The sequence below is a fragment of the Callionymus lyra genome, unplaced genomic scaffold, assembly GCF_982586985.1.
Source record: "Callionymus lyra unplaced genomic scaffold, fCalLyr1.hap1.1 HAP1_SCAFFOLD_533, whole genome shotgun sequence".
NCBI classification, from domain to species: Eukaryota; Metazoa; Chordata; class Actinopteri; order Syngnathiformes; family Callionymidae; genus Callionymus; species Callionymus lyra.
The window spans coordinates 13,030-30,451 of NW_028258818.1; the positions used below are offsets into that span (position 1 = coordinate 13,030).

A 17,422-nucleotide genomic window follows, 5' to 3' on the forward strand; every position below is an offset into this window, starting at 1 on the left:
TATACACACATATGTATACACACATATGTATACACACATATGTATAAACACACATATACACACATATGTATACACACATATGTATAAACACATATGTATACACACATATGTATACACACATATGTATACACACATATGTATACACACATATGTATACACACATATGTATAAACACACATATACACACATATGTATAAACACATATGTATACACACATATGTATAAAAACACATATACACACATATGTATACACACATATGTATACACACATATGTATAAACACACATATACACACATGTGTATACACACATATGTATAAACACACATATACACACATATGTATAAACACACATATACACACATATGTATAAACACACATATACACACATATGTATAAACACATATGTATAGAAACACATATACACACATATGTATACACACATATGTATAGAAACACATATACACACATATGTATACACACATATGTATACACACATATGTATAAACACACATATACACACATATGTATACACACATATGTATAAACACACATATACACACATATGTATAAACACACATATACACACATATGTATACACACATATGTATAAACACATATGTATACACACATATGTATACACACATATGTATACACACATATGTATAAACACACATATACACACATATGTATACACACATATGTATAAACACATATGTATACACACATATGTATACACACATATGTATACACACATATGCATAAACACACATATACACACATATGTATACACACATATGTATACACACATATGCATAAACACACATATACACACATATGTATACACACATATGCATACACACATACGTATACACACATATGTATACACACATATGTATAAACACACATATACACACATATGTATACACACATATGTATACACACATATGTATACACACATATGTATAAACACACATATACACACATATGTATACACACATATGTATACACACATATGTATACACACATATGTATACACACATATGTATACACACATATGTATACACACATATGTATACACACACATATACACACATATGTATACACACATATGTATAAACACATATGTATACACACATATGTATACACACATATGTATAAACACATATGTGTACACACATATGTATAAACACACATATACACACATATGTATAGACACATATGTATACACACATATGTATACACACATATGTATACACATATGTATAAACACACATATACACACATATGTATACACACATATGTATAAACACACATATACACACATATGTATACACACATATGTATAAACACACATATACACACATATGTATACACACATATGTATACACACATATGTATACACACACATATACACACATATGTATACACACATATGTATACACACATATGTATACACACACATATACACACATATGTATACACACATATGTATACACACATATGTATAAACACACATATACACACATATGTATACACACATATGTATACACACATATGTATAAACACACATGACCTTCATTTGAAGACACAGGTGACCTTCATTTGAAGACACAGGTGACCTTCATTTGAAGACACAGGTGACCTTCATTTGAAGACACACGTGACCTTCATTTGAAGAAACACGTGACCTTCTTTTGAAGACACAGGTGACCTTCATTTGAAGACACAGGTGACCTTCATTTGAAGACACACGTGACCTTCATTTGAAGACACAGGTGACCTTCATTTGAAGACACATGTGACCTTCATTTGAAGACACAGGTGACCTTCATTTGAAGACACACGTGACCTTCATTTGAAGACACAGGTGACCTTCATTTGAAGAAACACGTGACCTTCATTTGAAGACACAGGTGACCTTCATTTGAAGACACAGGTGACCTTCATTTGAAGAAACACGTGACCTTCATTTGAAGACACACGTGACCTTCATTTGAAGACACAGGTGACCTTCATTTGAAGACACACGTGACCTTCATTTGAAGAAACACGTGACCTTCATTTGAAGACACAGGTGACCTTCATTTGAAGACACACGTGACCTTCATTTGAAGACACAGGTGACCTTCATTTGAAGACACAGGTGACCTTCATTTGAAGACACATGTGACCTTCATTTGAAGACACAGGTGACCTTCATTTGAAGACACACGTGACCTTCATTTGAAGACACATGTGACCTTCATTTGAAGACACAGGTGACCTTCATTTGAAGACACAGGTGACCTTCATTTGAAGAAACACGTGACCTTCATTTGAAGACACAGGTGACCTTCATTTGAAGACACAGGTGACCTTCATTTGAAGACACACGTGACCTTCATTTGAAGACACAGGTGACCTTCATTTGAAGACACAGGTGACCTTCATTTGAAGACACACGTGACCTTCATTTGAAGACACAGGTGACCTTCATTTGAAGACACACGTGACCTTCATTTGAAGACACACGTGACCTTCTTTTGAAGACACAGGTGACCTTCATTTGAAGACACACGTGACCTTCATTTGAAGACACACGTGACCTTCATTTGAAGACACAGGTGACCTTCATTTGAAGACACACGTGACCTTCATTTGAAGACACACGTGACCTTCATTTGAAGACACAGGTGACCTTCATTTGAAGACACATGTGACCTTCATTTGAAGACACAGGTGACCTTCATTTGAAGACACAGGTGACCTTCATTTGAAGAAACACGTGACCTTCATTTGAAGACACAGGTGACCTTCATTTGAAGAAACACGTGACCTTCATTTGAAGACACAGGTGACCTTCATTTGAAGAAACACGTGACCTTCATTTGAAGACACAGGTGACCTTCATTTGAAGACACACGTGACCTTCATTTGAAGACACAGGTGACCTTCATTTGAAGACACAGGTGACCTTCATTTGAAGACACACGTGACCTTCATTTGAAGACACACGTGACCTTCATTTGAAGACACAGGTGACCTTCATTTGAAGACACATGTGACCTTCATTTGAAGACACAGGTGACCTTCATTTGAAGACACAGGTGACCTTCATTTGAAGACACACGTGACCTTCATCTGAAGACACAGGTGACCTTCATTTGAAGACACAGGTGACCTTCATTTGAAGACACAGGTGACCTTCATTTGAAGACACAGGTGACCTTCATTTGAAGACACAGGTGACCTTCATTTGAAGACACAGGTGACCTTCATTTGAAGACACAGGTGACCTTCATTTGAAGACACAGGTGACCTTCATTTGAAGACACAGGTGACCTTCATTAGAAGACACAGGTGACCTTAAGGTGACCTTTATGTATATCATGAAGAGACTGGTGATCTTGTGACTCGAACCCTCGAAGGTTCTCTATCTACTCTGGCTCTGACTCTGACTCTCGAACCTTCTCTGTGGCTTCATAGTCCATCTTGAAGGCCCACAGCTGGAGTCTGGCCGACAGCTCACTGATGGAGGAGAGCGTGAGGAGGAACTGCTCTGCTGAGCCCAGAGGAACGTCAGGGTTGACCAGCTGAGCCTCCTGGATCTTCTGCTTCTCCTCCTCCGTGGGAATCATGGTGAGGATTTTCTGCAGGAAGAGGAGGAATGAAGAGCTTCTGCTGTGACGAGTCACACGGATCTTCTCACCTCGATGCCCTCCTTGTTCAGTGCGTACTCGTCAAAGTTCAAGATGGCCGTCTTGATGGTGCGAGGAGGAGGCAGCACCGTGAGTCCGATGTTGATGGCGTTGCTCCTCTTGGAGTCCAGGACGATGACCTCCTGACGCTTCCCTTCCGCCGCCGCCTTCTGAGGAGGACAAACAACCCACGAGGTCAGAGAGAGGTCAGAGTGGGGTCAGAGGGAGGTCAGAGTGGGGTCAGAGGGAGGTCACAGTTGGAACAGAGAGAGGTCAGAAAGAGGTCACAGTTGGAACAGAGAGGGGTCAGAGTGGGGTCAGAGGGAGGTCAGAGTGGGGTCAGAGAGAGGTCAGAAAGACGTCACAGTGGGGTCAGAGAGAGGTCACTGTGAGGTCAGAGAGGTCACAGTGAGGTCAGAGAGGTCACAGTGGGGTCAGAGAGAGGTCAAAGTGAGGTCAGAGAGGTCACAGTGGGGTCAGAGAGAGGTCAAAGTGAGGTCAGAGAGGTCACAGTGGGGTCAGAGAGAGGTCACAGTGAGGTCAGAGAGGTCACAGTGAGGTCAGAGAGGTCACAGTGGGGTCAGAGAGAGGTCACAGTGAGGTCAGAGAGGTCACAGTGGGCTCAATGGTAAAGTGAAACAAACGTTGATCATAATCAAAGTAAGACTTTAAATGTTTGTTTGTCATCAAGTCTGTTGAAGCTTCATAGGTTTGTATGTTTCTTTCCTGAGGAACATCCTCCCAGCATGAAGCTCCTCCTTCACCATAGGTCTCAGGTGAAGATCTCTTTTGACCTCCAGACGTGACTCCTGACCTTCAGAGATCATACTTTCATCAGAGAATCTTGTTGATTTTAAGCTCTTATGTCAAAGGTTACAGAGAAGTCTTCACACACTTCCTGGACTGCATGTCTTCTTGCTTCAGGGGCTCCAGTGTAGCAACATCTCAACGTCATTGGAAACGTGAAGTTGAAGGTCAACGCAAAGAGATGTTTAGTCATGGAATGTTTGTTCCTCAGATGAAGATGTTTGTTCCTCAGATGAAGATGATTGTTCCTCAGATGAAGATGTTTATTCCTCAGATGAAGATGATTGTTCCTCAGATGAAGATGTTTGTTCCTCAGATGAAGATGATTGTTCCTTAGATGAAGATGTTTGTTCCTCAGATGAAGATGTTTGTTCCTCGGATGAAGATGTTTGTTCCTCAGATAAAGATGTTTGTTCCTCAGATGAAGATGTTTGTTCCTCAGATGGAGATGTTTGTTCGTCAGATGAAGATGTTTGTTCCTCAGATGAAGATGTTTGTTCCTCAGAAAAAGATGTTTGTTCCTCAAATTATGTTGATTGTTCCTCAGATGAAGATGTTTGTTCCTCAGATGAAGATGTTTGTTCCTCAGATGAAGGTGTTTGTTCCTCAGACGAAGATGTTTGTTCTCAGATGAAGATGATTGTTCCTCAAATTATGGTGATTGTTCCTCAGATGAAGATGTTTGTTCCTCAGAGAAAGATGTTTGTTCCTCAAATTATGGTGATGTTCCTCAGATGAAGATGTTTGTTCCTCAGATGAAGGTCTTTGTTCCTCAGATGGAGATGGTTGTTCCTCAGATGAAGGTGTTTGTTCCTCAGACGAAGATGTTTGTTCTCAGATGAAGATGATTGTTCCTCAAATTATGGTGATTGTTCCTCAGATAAAGATGTTTGTTCCTCAGAGAAAGATGTTTGTTCCTCAAATTATGGTGATTGTTCCTCAGATGAAGATGTTTGTTCCTCAGATGAAGATGTTTGTTCCTCAGAGAAAGATGTTTGTTCCTCAAATTATGGTGATTGTTCCTCAGATGAAGATGTTTGTTCCTCAGATGAAGATGTTTGTTCCTCAGATGAAGATGTTTGTTTGTACCTCAGATGAATATGTTTGTTCCTCAGATGAAGATGTCTGTTTGTACCTCAGATGAAGATGTTTTTTCCTCAGATGAAGATGTTTGTTTGTTCCTCAGATGAAGATGTTTGTTCCTCAGATGAAGGTGTTTGTTCCTCAGATGAAGATGATTGTTCCTCAGATGAAGATGTTTGTTCCTCAGATAAAGATGTTTGTTCCTCAGATGAAGATGTTTGTTCCTCAGATGAAGGTGTTTGTTCCTCAGATGAAGATGATTGTTCCTCAGATGAAGATGTTTGTTCCTCAGATAAAGATGTTTGTTCCTCAGATGAAGATGTTTGTTCCTCAGATGAAGGTGTTTGTTCCTCAGATGAAGATGATTGTTCCTCAGATGAAGATGTTTGTTCCTCAGATAAAGATGTTTGTTCCTCAGATGAAGGTGTTTGTTCCTCAGATGAAGATGATTGTTCCTCAGATGAAGATGGTTGTTCCTCAGATGGAGATGGTTGTTCCTCGGACGAAGATGTTTGTTCCTCAGATGAAGATGTTTGTTCCTCAGATGGAGATGGTTGTTCCTCGGACGAAGATGTTTGTTCCTCAGATGAAGATGTTTGTTCCTCAGATAAAGATGTTTGTTCCTCAGATAAAGATGTTTGTTCCTCAAATTATGGTGATTGTTCCTCAGATGAAGATGTTTGTTCCTCAGATGAAGACGTTTGTTCCTCAGATGAAGATGGTTGTTCCTCAGATGAAGATGGTTGTATCCTCAGACGAAGATGTTTGTTCCTCAGATAAAGATGATTGTTCCTCAGATGAAAATGGTTGTATCCTCAGACGAAGATGTTTGTTCCTCAGATAAAGATGATTGTTCCTCAGATGAAGATGGTTGTATCCTCAGACGAAAATGTTTGTTCCTCAGATAAAGATGATTGTTCCTCAGACGAAGATGTTTGTTCCTCAGATGTAGATGGTTGTTCCTCAGATGAAGATGTTTGTTCGTCAGATGAAGATGTTTGTTCCTCAGATGAAGATGATTGTTCCTCGGATGAAGATGTTTGTTCCTCAAAGAAAGATGTTTGTTCCTCAGATGAAGATGTTTGTTCCTCAGATGAAGATGATTGTTCCTCGGATGAAGATGTTTGTTCCTCAAAGAAAGATGTTTGTTCCTCAGATGAAGATGTTTGTTCCTCAGATGTAGATGGTTGTTCCTCAGATGAAGATGTTTGTTCGTCAGATGAAGATGTTTGTTCCTCAGATGAAGATGATTGTTCCTCGGATGAAGATGTTTGTTCCTAAGATGAAGGTGTTTGTTCCTAAGATGAAGTTTTTTTTTCCTCAGATGGATATATTTGTTCCTCAGATGGAGATGTTTGTTCCTCAGATGGAGATGTGTGTTCCTCAGATGAAGGTGTTTGTTCCTCAGATGAAGATGATTGTTCCTCAGATGAAGGTGTTTGTTCCTCAGATGAAGATGATTGTTCCTCAGATGAAGATGATTGTTCCTCAGATGGATATATTTGTTCCTCAGATGAAGATGTTTGTTCCTCAGATGGAGATGTTTGTTCCTCAGATGAAGGTGTTTGTTCCTCAGATGAAGATGATTGTTCCTCAAATGGAGATGTTTGTTCCTCAAAGAAAGATGTTTGTTCCTCAAAGAAAGATGTTTGTTCCTCAGATGAAGGTGTTTGTTCCTAAGATGAAGTTTTTTTTTCCTCAGATGGATATATTTGTTCCTCAGATGGAGATGTTTGTTCCTCAGATGGAGATGTGTGTTCCTCAGATGAAGGTGTTTGTTCCTCAGATGAAGATGATTGTTCCTCAGATGAAGGTGTTTGTTCCTCAGATGAAGATGATTGTTCCTCAGATGAAGATGATTGTTCCTCAGATGGATATATTTGTTCCTCAGATGAAGATTTTTGTTCCTCAGATGGAGATGTTTGTTCCTCAGATGAAGGTGTTTGTTCCTCAGATGAAGATGATTGTTCCTCAAATGGAGATGTTTGTTCCTCAAAGAAAGATGTTTGTTCCTCAGATGAAGGTGTTTGTTCCTCAGAGAAAGATGTTTGTTCCTCAGATGAAGATGTTTGTTCCTCAGATGGAGATGTTTGTTCCTCAGATGAAGATGTTTGTTCCTCAGATGGAGATGTTTGTTCCTCAGATGAAGGTGTTTGTTCCTCAGATGAAGATGATTGTTCCTCGGATGAAGATGTTTGTTCCTCAGAGAAAGATGTTTGTTCCTCAGATGAAGATGTTTGTTCCTCAGATGGAGATGTTTGTTCCTCAGATGAAGGTGTTTGTTCCTCAGATGAAGATGTTTGTTCCTCAGATGAAGATGTGTGTTCCTCAGATGGAGATGTTTGTTCCTCAGATGAAGGTGTTTGTTCCTAAGATGAAGTTTTTTTCCTCAAATGAAGATGTTTGTTCCTCAGAGAAAGATGTTTGTTCCTCAGATGAAGATGTTTGTTCCTCAGATGAAGATGTTTGTTCCTCAGATGAAGATGTTTGTTCCTCAGATGGAGATGTTTTTTCCTCAGATGAAGGTGTTTGTTCCTAAGATTAAGTTTTTTTTCCTCAAATGAAGGTGTTTGTTCCTCAGATGAAGATGATTGTTCCTCAGATGAAGATGATTGTTCCTCGGATGAAGATGATTGTTCCTCGGATGAAGATGTTTGTTCCTCAGAGAAAGATGTTTGTTCCTCAGATGAAGATGTTTGTTCCTCAGATGAAGGTGTTTGTTCCTCAGACGAAGATGTTTGTTCTCAGATGAAGATGATTGTTCCTCAAATTATGGTGATTGTTCCTCAGATGAAGATGTTTGTTCCTCAGAGAAAGATGTTTGTTCCTCAAATGATGGTGATTGTTCCTCAGATGAAGATGTTTGTTCCTCAGATGAAGGTCTTTGTTCCTCAGATGGAGATGGTTGTTCCTCAGATGAAGGTGTTTGTTCCTCAGACGAAGATGTTTGTTCTCAGATGAAGATGATTGTTCCTCAAATTATGGTGATTGTTCCTCAGATGAAGATGTTTGTTCCTCAGAGAAAGATGTTTGTTCCTCAAATTATGGTGATTGTTCCTCAGATGAAGATGTTTGTTCCTCAGATGAAGATGTTTGTTCCTCAGAGAAAGATGTTTGTTCCTCAAATTATGGTGATTGTTCCTCAGATGAAGATGTTTGTTCCTCAGAGAAAGATGTTTGTTCCTCAAATTATGGTGATTGTTCCTCAGATGAAGATGTTTGTTCCTCAGATGAAGATGTTTTTTCCTCAGATGAAGATGTTTGTTTGTACCTCAGATGAATATGTTTGTTCCTCAGATGAAGATGTCTGTTTGTACCTCAGATGAAGATGTTTTTTCCTCAGATGAAGATGTTTGTTTGTTCCTCAGATGAAGATGTTTGTTCCTCAGATGAAGGTGTTTGTTCCTCAGATGAAGATGATTGTTCCTCAGATGAAGATGTTTGTCCCTCAGATAAAGATGTTTGTTCCTCAGATGAAGATGTTTGTTCCTCAGATGAAGGTGTTTGTTCCTCAGATGAAGATGATTGTTCCTCAGATGAAGATGTTTGTTCCTCAGATAAAGATGTTTGTTCCTCAGATGAAGATGTTTGTTCCTCAGATAAAGATGTTTGTTCCTCAGATGAAGGTGTTTGTTCCTCAGATGAAGATGATTGTTCCTCAGATGAAGATGGTTGTTCCTCAGATGGAGATGGTTGTTCCTCGGACGAAGATGTTTGTTCCTCAGATGAAGATGTTTGTTCCTCAGATGGAGATGGTTGTTCCTCGGACGAAGATGTTTGTTCCTCAGATGAAGATGTTTGTTCCTCAGATAAAGATGTTTGTTCCTCAGATAAAGATGTTTGTTCCTCAAATTATGGTGATTGTTCCTCAGATGAAGATGTTTGTTCCTCAGATGAAGACGTTTGTTCCTCAGATGAAGATGGTTGTTCCTCAGATGAAGATGGTTGTTCCTCAGAGGAAGATGTTTGTTCCTCAGATAAATTTGTTTGTTCCTCAGATGGAGATGTTTGTTCCTCAGATGAAGGTGTTTGTTCCTCAGATGAAGATGTTTGTTCCTCAGATGGAGATGGTTGTTCCTCAGATGAAGATGGTTGTTCCTCAGATGAAGATGTTTGTTCCTCAGACGAAGGTGTTTGTTCCTCGGACGAAGATGTTTGTTCCTCAGATGAAGATGTTTGTTCCTCAGATAAAGATGTTTGTTCCTCAGATAAAGATGTTTGTTCCTCAAATTATGGTGATTGTTCCTCAGATGAAGATGTTTGTTCCTCAGATGAAGACGTTTGTTCCTCAGATGAAGATGGTTGTTCCTCAGATGAAGATGGTTGTTCCTCAGATAAAGATGTTTGTTCCTCAGATAAAGATGTTTGTTCCTCAGATGGAGATGTTTGTTCCTCAGATGAAGATGTTTGTTCCTTAGATGAAGATGTTTGTTCCTCAGATGAAGTTTTTTTCCTCAGATGGATATATTTGTTCCTCAGATAAAGATGTTTGTTCCTCAGATGGAGATGTTTGTTCCTCAGATGAAGATGTTTGTTCCTCAGATGAAGTTTTTTTTCCTCAGATGGATATATTTGTTCCTCAGATAAAGATGTTTGTTCCTCAGATGAAGATGTTTGTTCCTCAGATGAAGTTTTTTTTCCTCAGATGGATATATTTGTTCCTCAGATAAAGATGTTTGTTCCTCAGATGGAGATGTTTGTTCCTCAGATGAAGATGTTTGTTCCTCAGATGAAGTTTTTTTTCCTCAGATGGATATATTTGTTCCTCAGATGAAGATGTTTGTTCCTCAGATGGAGATGTTTGTTCCTCAGATGAAGATGTTTGTTCCTCAGATGAAGTTTTTTTTCCTCAGATGGATATATTTGTTCCTCAGATAAAGATGTTTGTTCCTCAGATGGAGATGTTTGTTCCTCAGATGAAGATGTTTGTTCCTCAGATGAAGTTTTTTTTCCTCAGATGGATATATTTGTTCCTCAGATAAAGATGTCTGTTCCTCAGATGAAGATTTTTGTTCCTCAGATTAAGTTTTTTTTCCTCAGATGGATATATTTGTTCCTCAGATAAAGATGTTTGTTCCTCAGATGGAGATGTTTGTTCCTCAGATGAAGATGTTTGTTCCTCAGATGAAGTTTTTTTTCCTCAGATAAAGATGTTTGTTCCTCAGATGGAGATGTTTGTTCCTAAGATGAAGTTTTTTTTCCTCAGATGGATATATTTGTTCCTCAGATGAAGATGTTTGTTCCTCAGATGGAGATGTTTGTTCCTCAGACGAAGATGTTTGTTCCTCAAATTATGGTGATTTTTCCTAAGATGAAGATGTTTGTTCCTCAGATGAAGATGGTTGTTCCTCAGACGAAGATGTTTGTTCCTCAGATGAAGATGTTTGTTTGTTCCTCAGATGAAGATGTTTGTTCCTCAGATGAAGATGTTTGTTCCTCGGATGAAGATGTTTGTTCCTCAGAGAAAGATGTTTGTTCCTCAGATGGAGATGTTTGTTCCTCAGATGGAGATGGTTGTTCCTCAGATGAAGGTGTTTGTTCCTAAGATGAAGTTTTTTTCCCTCAGATGGATATATTTGTTCCTCAGATGAAGATGTTTGTTCCTCAGATGGAGATGTTTGTTCCTCAGATGAAGATGTTTGTTCCTCAGATGGAGATGTTTGTTCCTCAGATGAAGGTGTTTGTTCCTCAGATGAAGATGATTGTTCCTCGGATGAAGATGTTTGTTCCTCAGAGAAAGATGTTTGTTCCTCAGATGAAGATGTTTGTTCCTCAGATGGAGATGTTTGTTCCCCAGATGAAGATGTTTGTTCCTCAGATGAAGTTTTTTTTCCTCAGATGGATATATTTGTTCCTCAGATAAAGATCTTTGTTCCTCAGATGGAGATGTTTGTTCCTCAGATGAAGATGTTTGTTCCTCAGATGAAGTTTTTTTTCCTCAGATGGATATATTTGTTCCTCAGATAAAGATGTTTGTTCCTCAGATGGAGATGTTTGTTCCTCAGATGAAGATGTTTGTTCCTCAGATGAAGTTTTTTTTCCTCAGATGGATATATTTGTTCCTCAGATGAAGATGTTTGTTCCTCAGATGAAGATGTTTGTTCCTAAGATGAAGTTTTTTTTCCTCAGATGGATATATTTGTTCCTCAGACGAAGATGTTTGTTCCTCAAATTATGGTGATTTTTCCTCAGATGAAGATGTTTGTTCCTCAGATGAAGATGGTTGTTCCTCAGACGAAGATGTTTGTTCCTCAGATGAAGATGTTTGTTTGTTCCTCAGATGAAGATGTTTGTTCCTCAGATGAAGATGTTTGTTCCTCGGATGAAGATGTTTGTTCCTCAGAGAAAGATGTTTGTTCCTCAGATGGAGATGTTTGTTCCTCAGATGGAGATGATTGTTCCTCAGATGGAGATGTTTGTTCCTCAGATGAAGATGTTTGTTCCTCAGATGAAGTTTTTTTTCCTCAGATGGATATATTTGTTCCTCAGATGAAGATGTTTGTTCCTCAGATGGAGATGTTTGTTCCTCAGATGAAGATGTTTGTTCCTCAGATGAAGTTTTTTTTCCTCAGATGGATATATTTGTTCCTCAGATAAAGATGTTTGTTCCTCAGATGGAGATGTTTGTTCCTCAGATGAAGATGTTTGTTCCTCAGATGAAGTTTTTTTTCCTCAGATGGATATATTTGTTCCTCAGATAAAGATGTCTGTTCCTCAGATGAAGATTTTTGTTCCTCAGATGAAGTTTTTTTTCCTCAGATGGATATATTTGTTCCTCAGATAAAGATGTTTGTTCCTCAGATGGAGATGTTTGTTCCTCAGATGAAGATGTTTGTTCCTCAGATGAAGTTTTTTTTCCTCAGATAAAGATGTTTGTTCCTCAGATGGAGATGTTTGTTCCTAAGATGAAGTTTTTTTTCCTCAGATGGATATATTTGTTCCTCAGATGAAGATGTTTGTTCCTCAGATGGAGATGTTTGTTCCTCAGACGAAGATGTTTGTTCCTCAAATTATGGTGATTTTTCCTCAGATGAAGATGTTTGTTCCTCAGATGAAGATGGTTGTTCCTCAGACGAAGATGTTTGTTCCTCAGATGAAGATGTTTGTTTGTTCCTCAGATGAAGATGTTTGTTCCTCAGATGAAGATGTTTGTTCCTCGGATGAAGATGTTTGTTCCTCAGAGAAAGATGTTTGTTCCTCAGATGGAGATGTTTGTTCCTCAGATGGAGATGGTTGTTCCTCAGATGAAGGTGTTTGTTCCTAAGATGAAGTTTTTTTCCCTCAGATGGATATATTTGTTCCTCAGATGAAGATGTTTGTTCCTCAGATGGAGATGTTTGTTCCTCAGATGAAGATGTTTGTTCCTCAGATGGAGATGTTTGTTCCTCAGATGAAGGTGTTTGTTCCTCAGATGAAGATGATTGTTCCTCGGATGAAGATGTTTGTTCCTCAGAGAAAGATGTTTGTTCCTCAGATGAAGATGTTTGTTCCTCAGATGGAGATGTTTGTTCCCCAGATGAAGATGTTTGTTCCTCAGATGAAGTTTTTTTTCCTCAGATGGATATATTTGTTCCTCAGATAAAGATCTTTGTTCCTCAGATGGAGATGTTTGTTCCTCAGATGAAGATGTTTGTTCCTCAGATGAAGTTTTTTTTCCTCAGATGGATATATTTGTTCCTCAGATAAAGATGTTTGTTCCTCAGATGGAGATGTTTGTTCCTCAGATGAAGATGTTTGTTCCTCAGATGAAGTTTTTTTTCCTCAGATGGATATATTTGTTCCTCAGATGGAGATGTTTGTTCCTAAGATGAAGTTTTTTTTCCTCAGATGGATATATTTGTTCCTCAGATGAAGATGTTTGTTCCTCAGATGAAGATGTTTGTTCCTAAGATGAAGTTTTTTTTCCTCAGATGGATATATTTGTTCCTCAGACGAAGATGTTTGTTCCTCAAATTATGGTGATTTTTCCTCAGATGAAGATGTTTGTTCCTCAGATGAAGATGTTTGTTCCTCAGATGAAGATGTTTGTTTGTTCCTCAGATGAAGATGTTTGTTCCTCAGATGAAGATGTTTGTTCCTCGGATGAAGATGTTTGTTCCTCAGAGAAAGATGTTTGTTCCTCAGATGGAGATGTTTGTTCCTCAGATGGAGATGGTTGTTCCTCAGATGAAGGTGTTTGTTCCTAAGATGAAGTTTTTTTCCCTCAGATGGATATATTTGTTCCTCAGATGAAGATGTTTGTTCCTCAGATGGAGATGTTTGTTCCTCAGATGAAGATGTTTGTTCCTCAGATGAAGTTTTTTTTCCTCAGATGGAGATGTTTGTTCCTCAGATGGAGATGTTTGTTCCTCAGATGAAGTTTTTTTTCCTCAGATGGATATATTTGTTCCTCAGATGAAGATGTTTGTTCCTCAGATGGAGATGTTTGTTCCTCAGACGAAGATGTTTGTTCCTCAAATTATGGTGATTTTTCCTCAGATGAAGATGTTTGTTCCTCAGATGAAGATGGTTGTTCCTCTGACGAAGATGTTTGTTCCTCAGATGAAGATGTTTGTTTGTTCCTCAGATGAAGATGTTTGTTCCTCAGATGAAGATGTTTGTTCCTCGGATGAAGATGTTTGTTCCTCAGAGAAAGATGTTTGTTCCTCAGATGGAGATGTTTGTTCCTCAGATGGAGATGGTTGTTCCTCAGATGAAGGTGTTTGTTCCTAAGATGAAGTTTTTTTCCCTCAGATGGATATATTTGTTCCTCAGATGAAGATGTTTGTTCCTCAGATGGAGATGTTTGTTCCTCAGATGAAGATGTTTGTTCCTCAGATGGAGATGTTTGTTCCTCAGATGAAGGTGTTTGTTCCTCAGATGAAGATGATTGTTCCTCGGATGAAGATGTTTGTTCCTCAGAGAAAGATGTTTGTTCCTCAGATGAAGATGTTTGTTCCTCAGATGGAGATGTTTGTTCCCCAGATGAAGATGTTTGTTCCTCAGATGAAGTTTTTTTTCCTCAGATGGATATATTTGTTCCTCAGATAAAGATGTTTGTTCCTCAGATGGAGATGTTTGTTCCTCAGATGAAGATGTTTGTTCCTCAGATGAAGTTTTTTTTCCTCAGATGGATATATTTGTTCCTCAGATAAAGATGTTTGTTCCTCAGATGGAGATGTTTGTTCCTCAGATGAAGATGTTTGTTCCTCAGATGAAGTTTTTTTTCCTCAGATGGATATATTTGTTCCTCAGATGGAGATGTTTGTTCCTAAGATGAAGTTTTTTTTCCTCAGATGGATATATTTGTTCCTCAGATGAAGATGTTTGTTCCTCAGATGGAGATGTTTGTTCCTCAGACGAAGATGTTTGTTCCTCAAATTATGGTGATTTTTCCTCAGATGAAGATGTTTGTTCCTCAGATGAAGATGGTTGTTCCTCAGACGAAGATGTTTGTTCCTCAGATGAAGATGTTTGTTTGTTCCTCAGATGAAGATGTTTGTTCCTCAGATGAAGATGTTTGTTCCTCGGATGAAGATGTTTGTTCCTCAGATGGAGATGTTTGTTCCTCAGATGGAGATGGTTGTTCCTCAGATGAAGGTGTTTGTTCCTCAGATGAAGATGTTTGTTCCTCAGATGAAGTTTATTTTCCTCAGATGGATATATTTGTTCCTCAGATGAAGATGATTGTTCCTCAGATGGATATATTTGTTCCTCAGATGAAGATGTTTGTTCCTCAGATGGATATATTTGTTCCTCAGATGAAGATGTTTGTTCCTCAGATGTTCACCAACACATAGACACGACTCTACAGTGAAAGAAGAACTTGTGATCTACCTTCGTCACGGGGGTTTCTTTGGACTTGGACTCGAACAGATGCTCCAGTTTTGCTGTATCGATCTTGACCGAGTCCAGTTTAGACCAGAAGGAATCTCTGCTTCTCCTGTAGTCTCTGTGCTGAGAGTCTGAGGCTCGAACCTTAAGAGGAACATCAGCCATTAGTTTTCAAAGATCAACTTTCACTCGACTAGAATTTAATCGATTTGTTGGACTTTGACGTGAATTTATCTATAATATGTTGTGTTGTATCTTTGAACTTGTCATGTGATGATGTGTCATGTGATGATGTGTCATGTGATGTTGTGTCATGTGATGATGTGTCATGTGATGATGTGTCATGTTATGATGTATCATGTGATGATGTGTCATGTGATGATGTGTCATGTGATGATGTGTCATGTGATGATGTGTCATGTGATGATGTGTCATGTGATGTTGTGTCATGTTATGATGTGTCATGTGATGATGTGTCATGTGATGATGTGTCATGTTATGATGTGTCATGTGATGATGTGTCATGTGATGATGTGTCATGTGATGATGTGTCATGTGATGATGTATCATGTGATGATGTGTCATGTGATGTTGTGTCATGTGATGATGTGTCATGTGATGATGTGTCATGTGATGATGTGTCATGTGATGATGTGTCATGTGATGATGTGTCATGTGATGATGTATCATGTGATGATGTGTCATGTGATGTTGTGTCATGTGATGATGTGTCATGTGATGATGTGTCATGTGATGATGTGTCATGTGATGTTGTGTCATGTGATGTTGTGTCATGTGATGATGTGTCATGTGATGATGTGTCATGTGATGTTGTGTCATGTGATGATGTGTCATGTGATGATGTGTCATGTTATGATGTATCATGTGATGATGTGTCATGTGATGATGTGTCATGTGATGATGTATCATGTGATGATGTGTCATGTGATGATGTGTCATGTGATGATGTGTCATGTGATGATGTGTCATGTGATGATGTGTCATGTGATGTTGTGTCATGTTATGATGTGTCATGTGATGATGTGTCATGTGATGATGTGTCATGTTATGATGTGTCATGTGATGATGTGTCATGTGATGATGTGTCATGTGATGATGTGTCATGTGATGATGTATCATGTGATGATGTGTCATGTGATGTTGTGTCATGTGATGATGTGTCATGTGATGATGTGTCATGTGATGATGTGTCATGTGATGATGTGTCATGTGATGATGTGTCATGTGATGATGTATCATGTGATGATGTGTCATGTGATGTTGTGTCATGTGATGATGTGTCATGTGATGATGTGTCATGTGATGATGTGTCATGTGATGTTGTGTCATGTGATGTTGTGTCATGTGATGATGTGTCATGTGATGATGTGTCATGTGATGATGTGTCATGTGATGATGTGTCATGTGATGATGTGTCATGTGATGATGTGTCATGTGATGATGTATCATGTGATGATGTGTCATGTGATGATGTGTCATGTGATGATGTTTCATGTGATGATGTGTCATGTGATGATGTGTCATGTGATGATGTGTCATGTGATGATGTGTCATGTGATGATGTGTCATGTGATGATGTGTCATGTGATGATGTGTCATGTGATGATGTGTCATGTGATGATGTGTCATGTGATGATGTGTCATGTGATGATGTGTCATGTGATTATGTGTCATGTGATGATGTGTCATGTGATGATGTATCATGTGATGATGTGTCATGTGATGATGTGTCATGTGATTATGTGTCATGTGATGATGTGTCATGTGATGATGTGTCATGTGATGATGTGTCATGTGATGTTGTGTCATGTGATGATGTGTCATGTGATGATGTGTCATGTGATGATGTGTCATGTGATTATGTGTCATGTGATGATGTGTCATGTGATGATGTATCATGTGATGATGTGTCATGTGATTATGTGTCATGTGATGATGTGTCATGTGATGATGTATCATGTGATGAGTGTCATGTGATGATGTGTCATGTGATGATGTGTCATGTGATGATGTGTCATGT

The 17,422-nt window shown here is 38.7% G+C and overlaps 1 protein-coding gene across 1 annotated transcript in view; it reads right to left on the reverse strand.

Annotated features, from left to right (window-relative positions):
* The window catches only part of LOC148057816 (FH1/FH2 domain-containing protein 3-like), a gene marked incomplete at its 5' end in the record, with an annotated part of 28,203 nt that extends 12,678 nt beyond the window's left edge, over positions 1–15,525 (reverse strand). The window contains 3 exons of the mRNA XM_087782738.1: positions 3,448–3,630; positions 3,690–3,848; positions 15,385–15,525. Coding sequence (XP_087638864.1) covers positions 3,448–3,630; positions 3,690–3,848; positions 15,385–15,525 — 483 coding nt within the window. The remainder of the gene's footprint in view (positions 1–3,447; positions 3,631–3,689; positions 3,849–15,384) is intronic.
* Between the last annotated feature and the right edge of the window lie 1,897 nt (positions 15,526–17,422).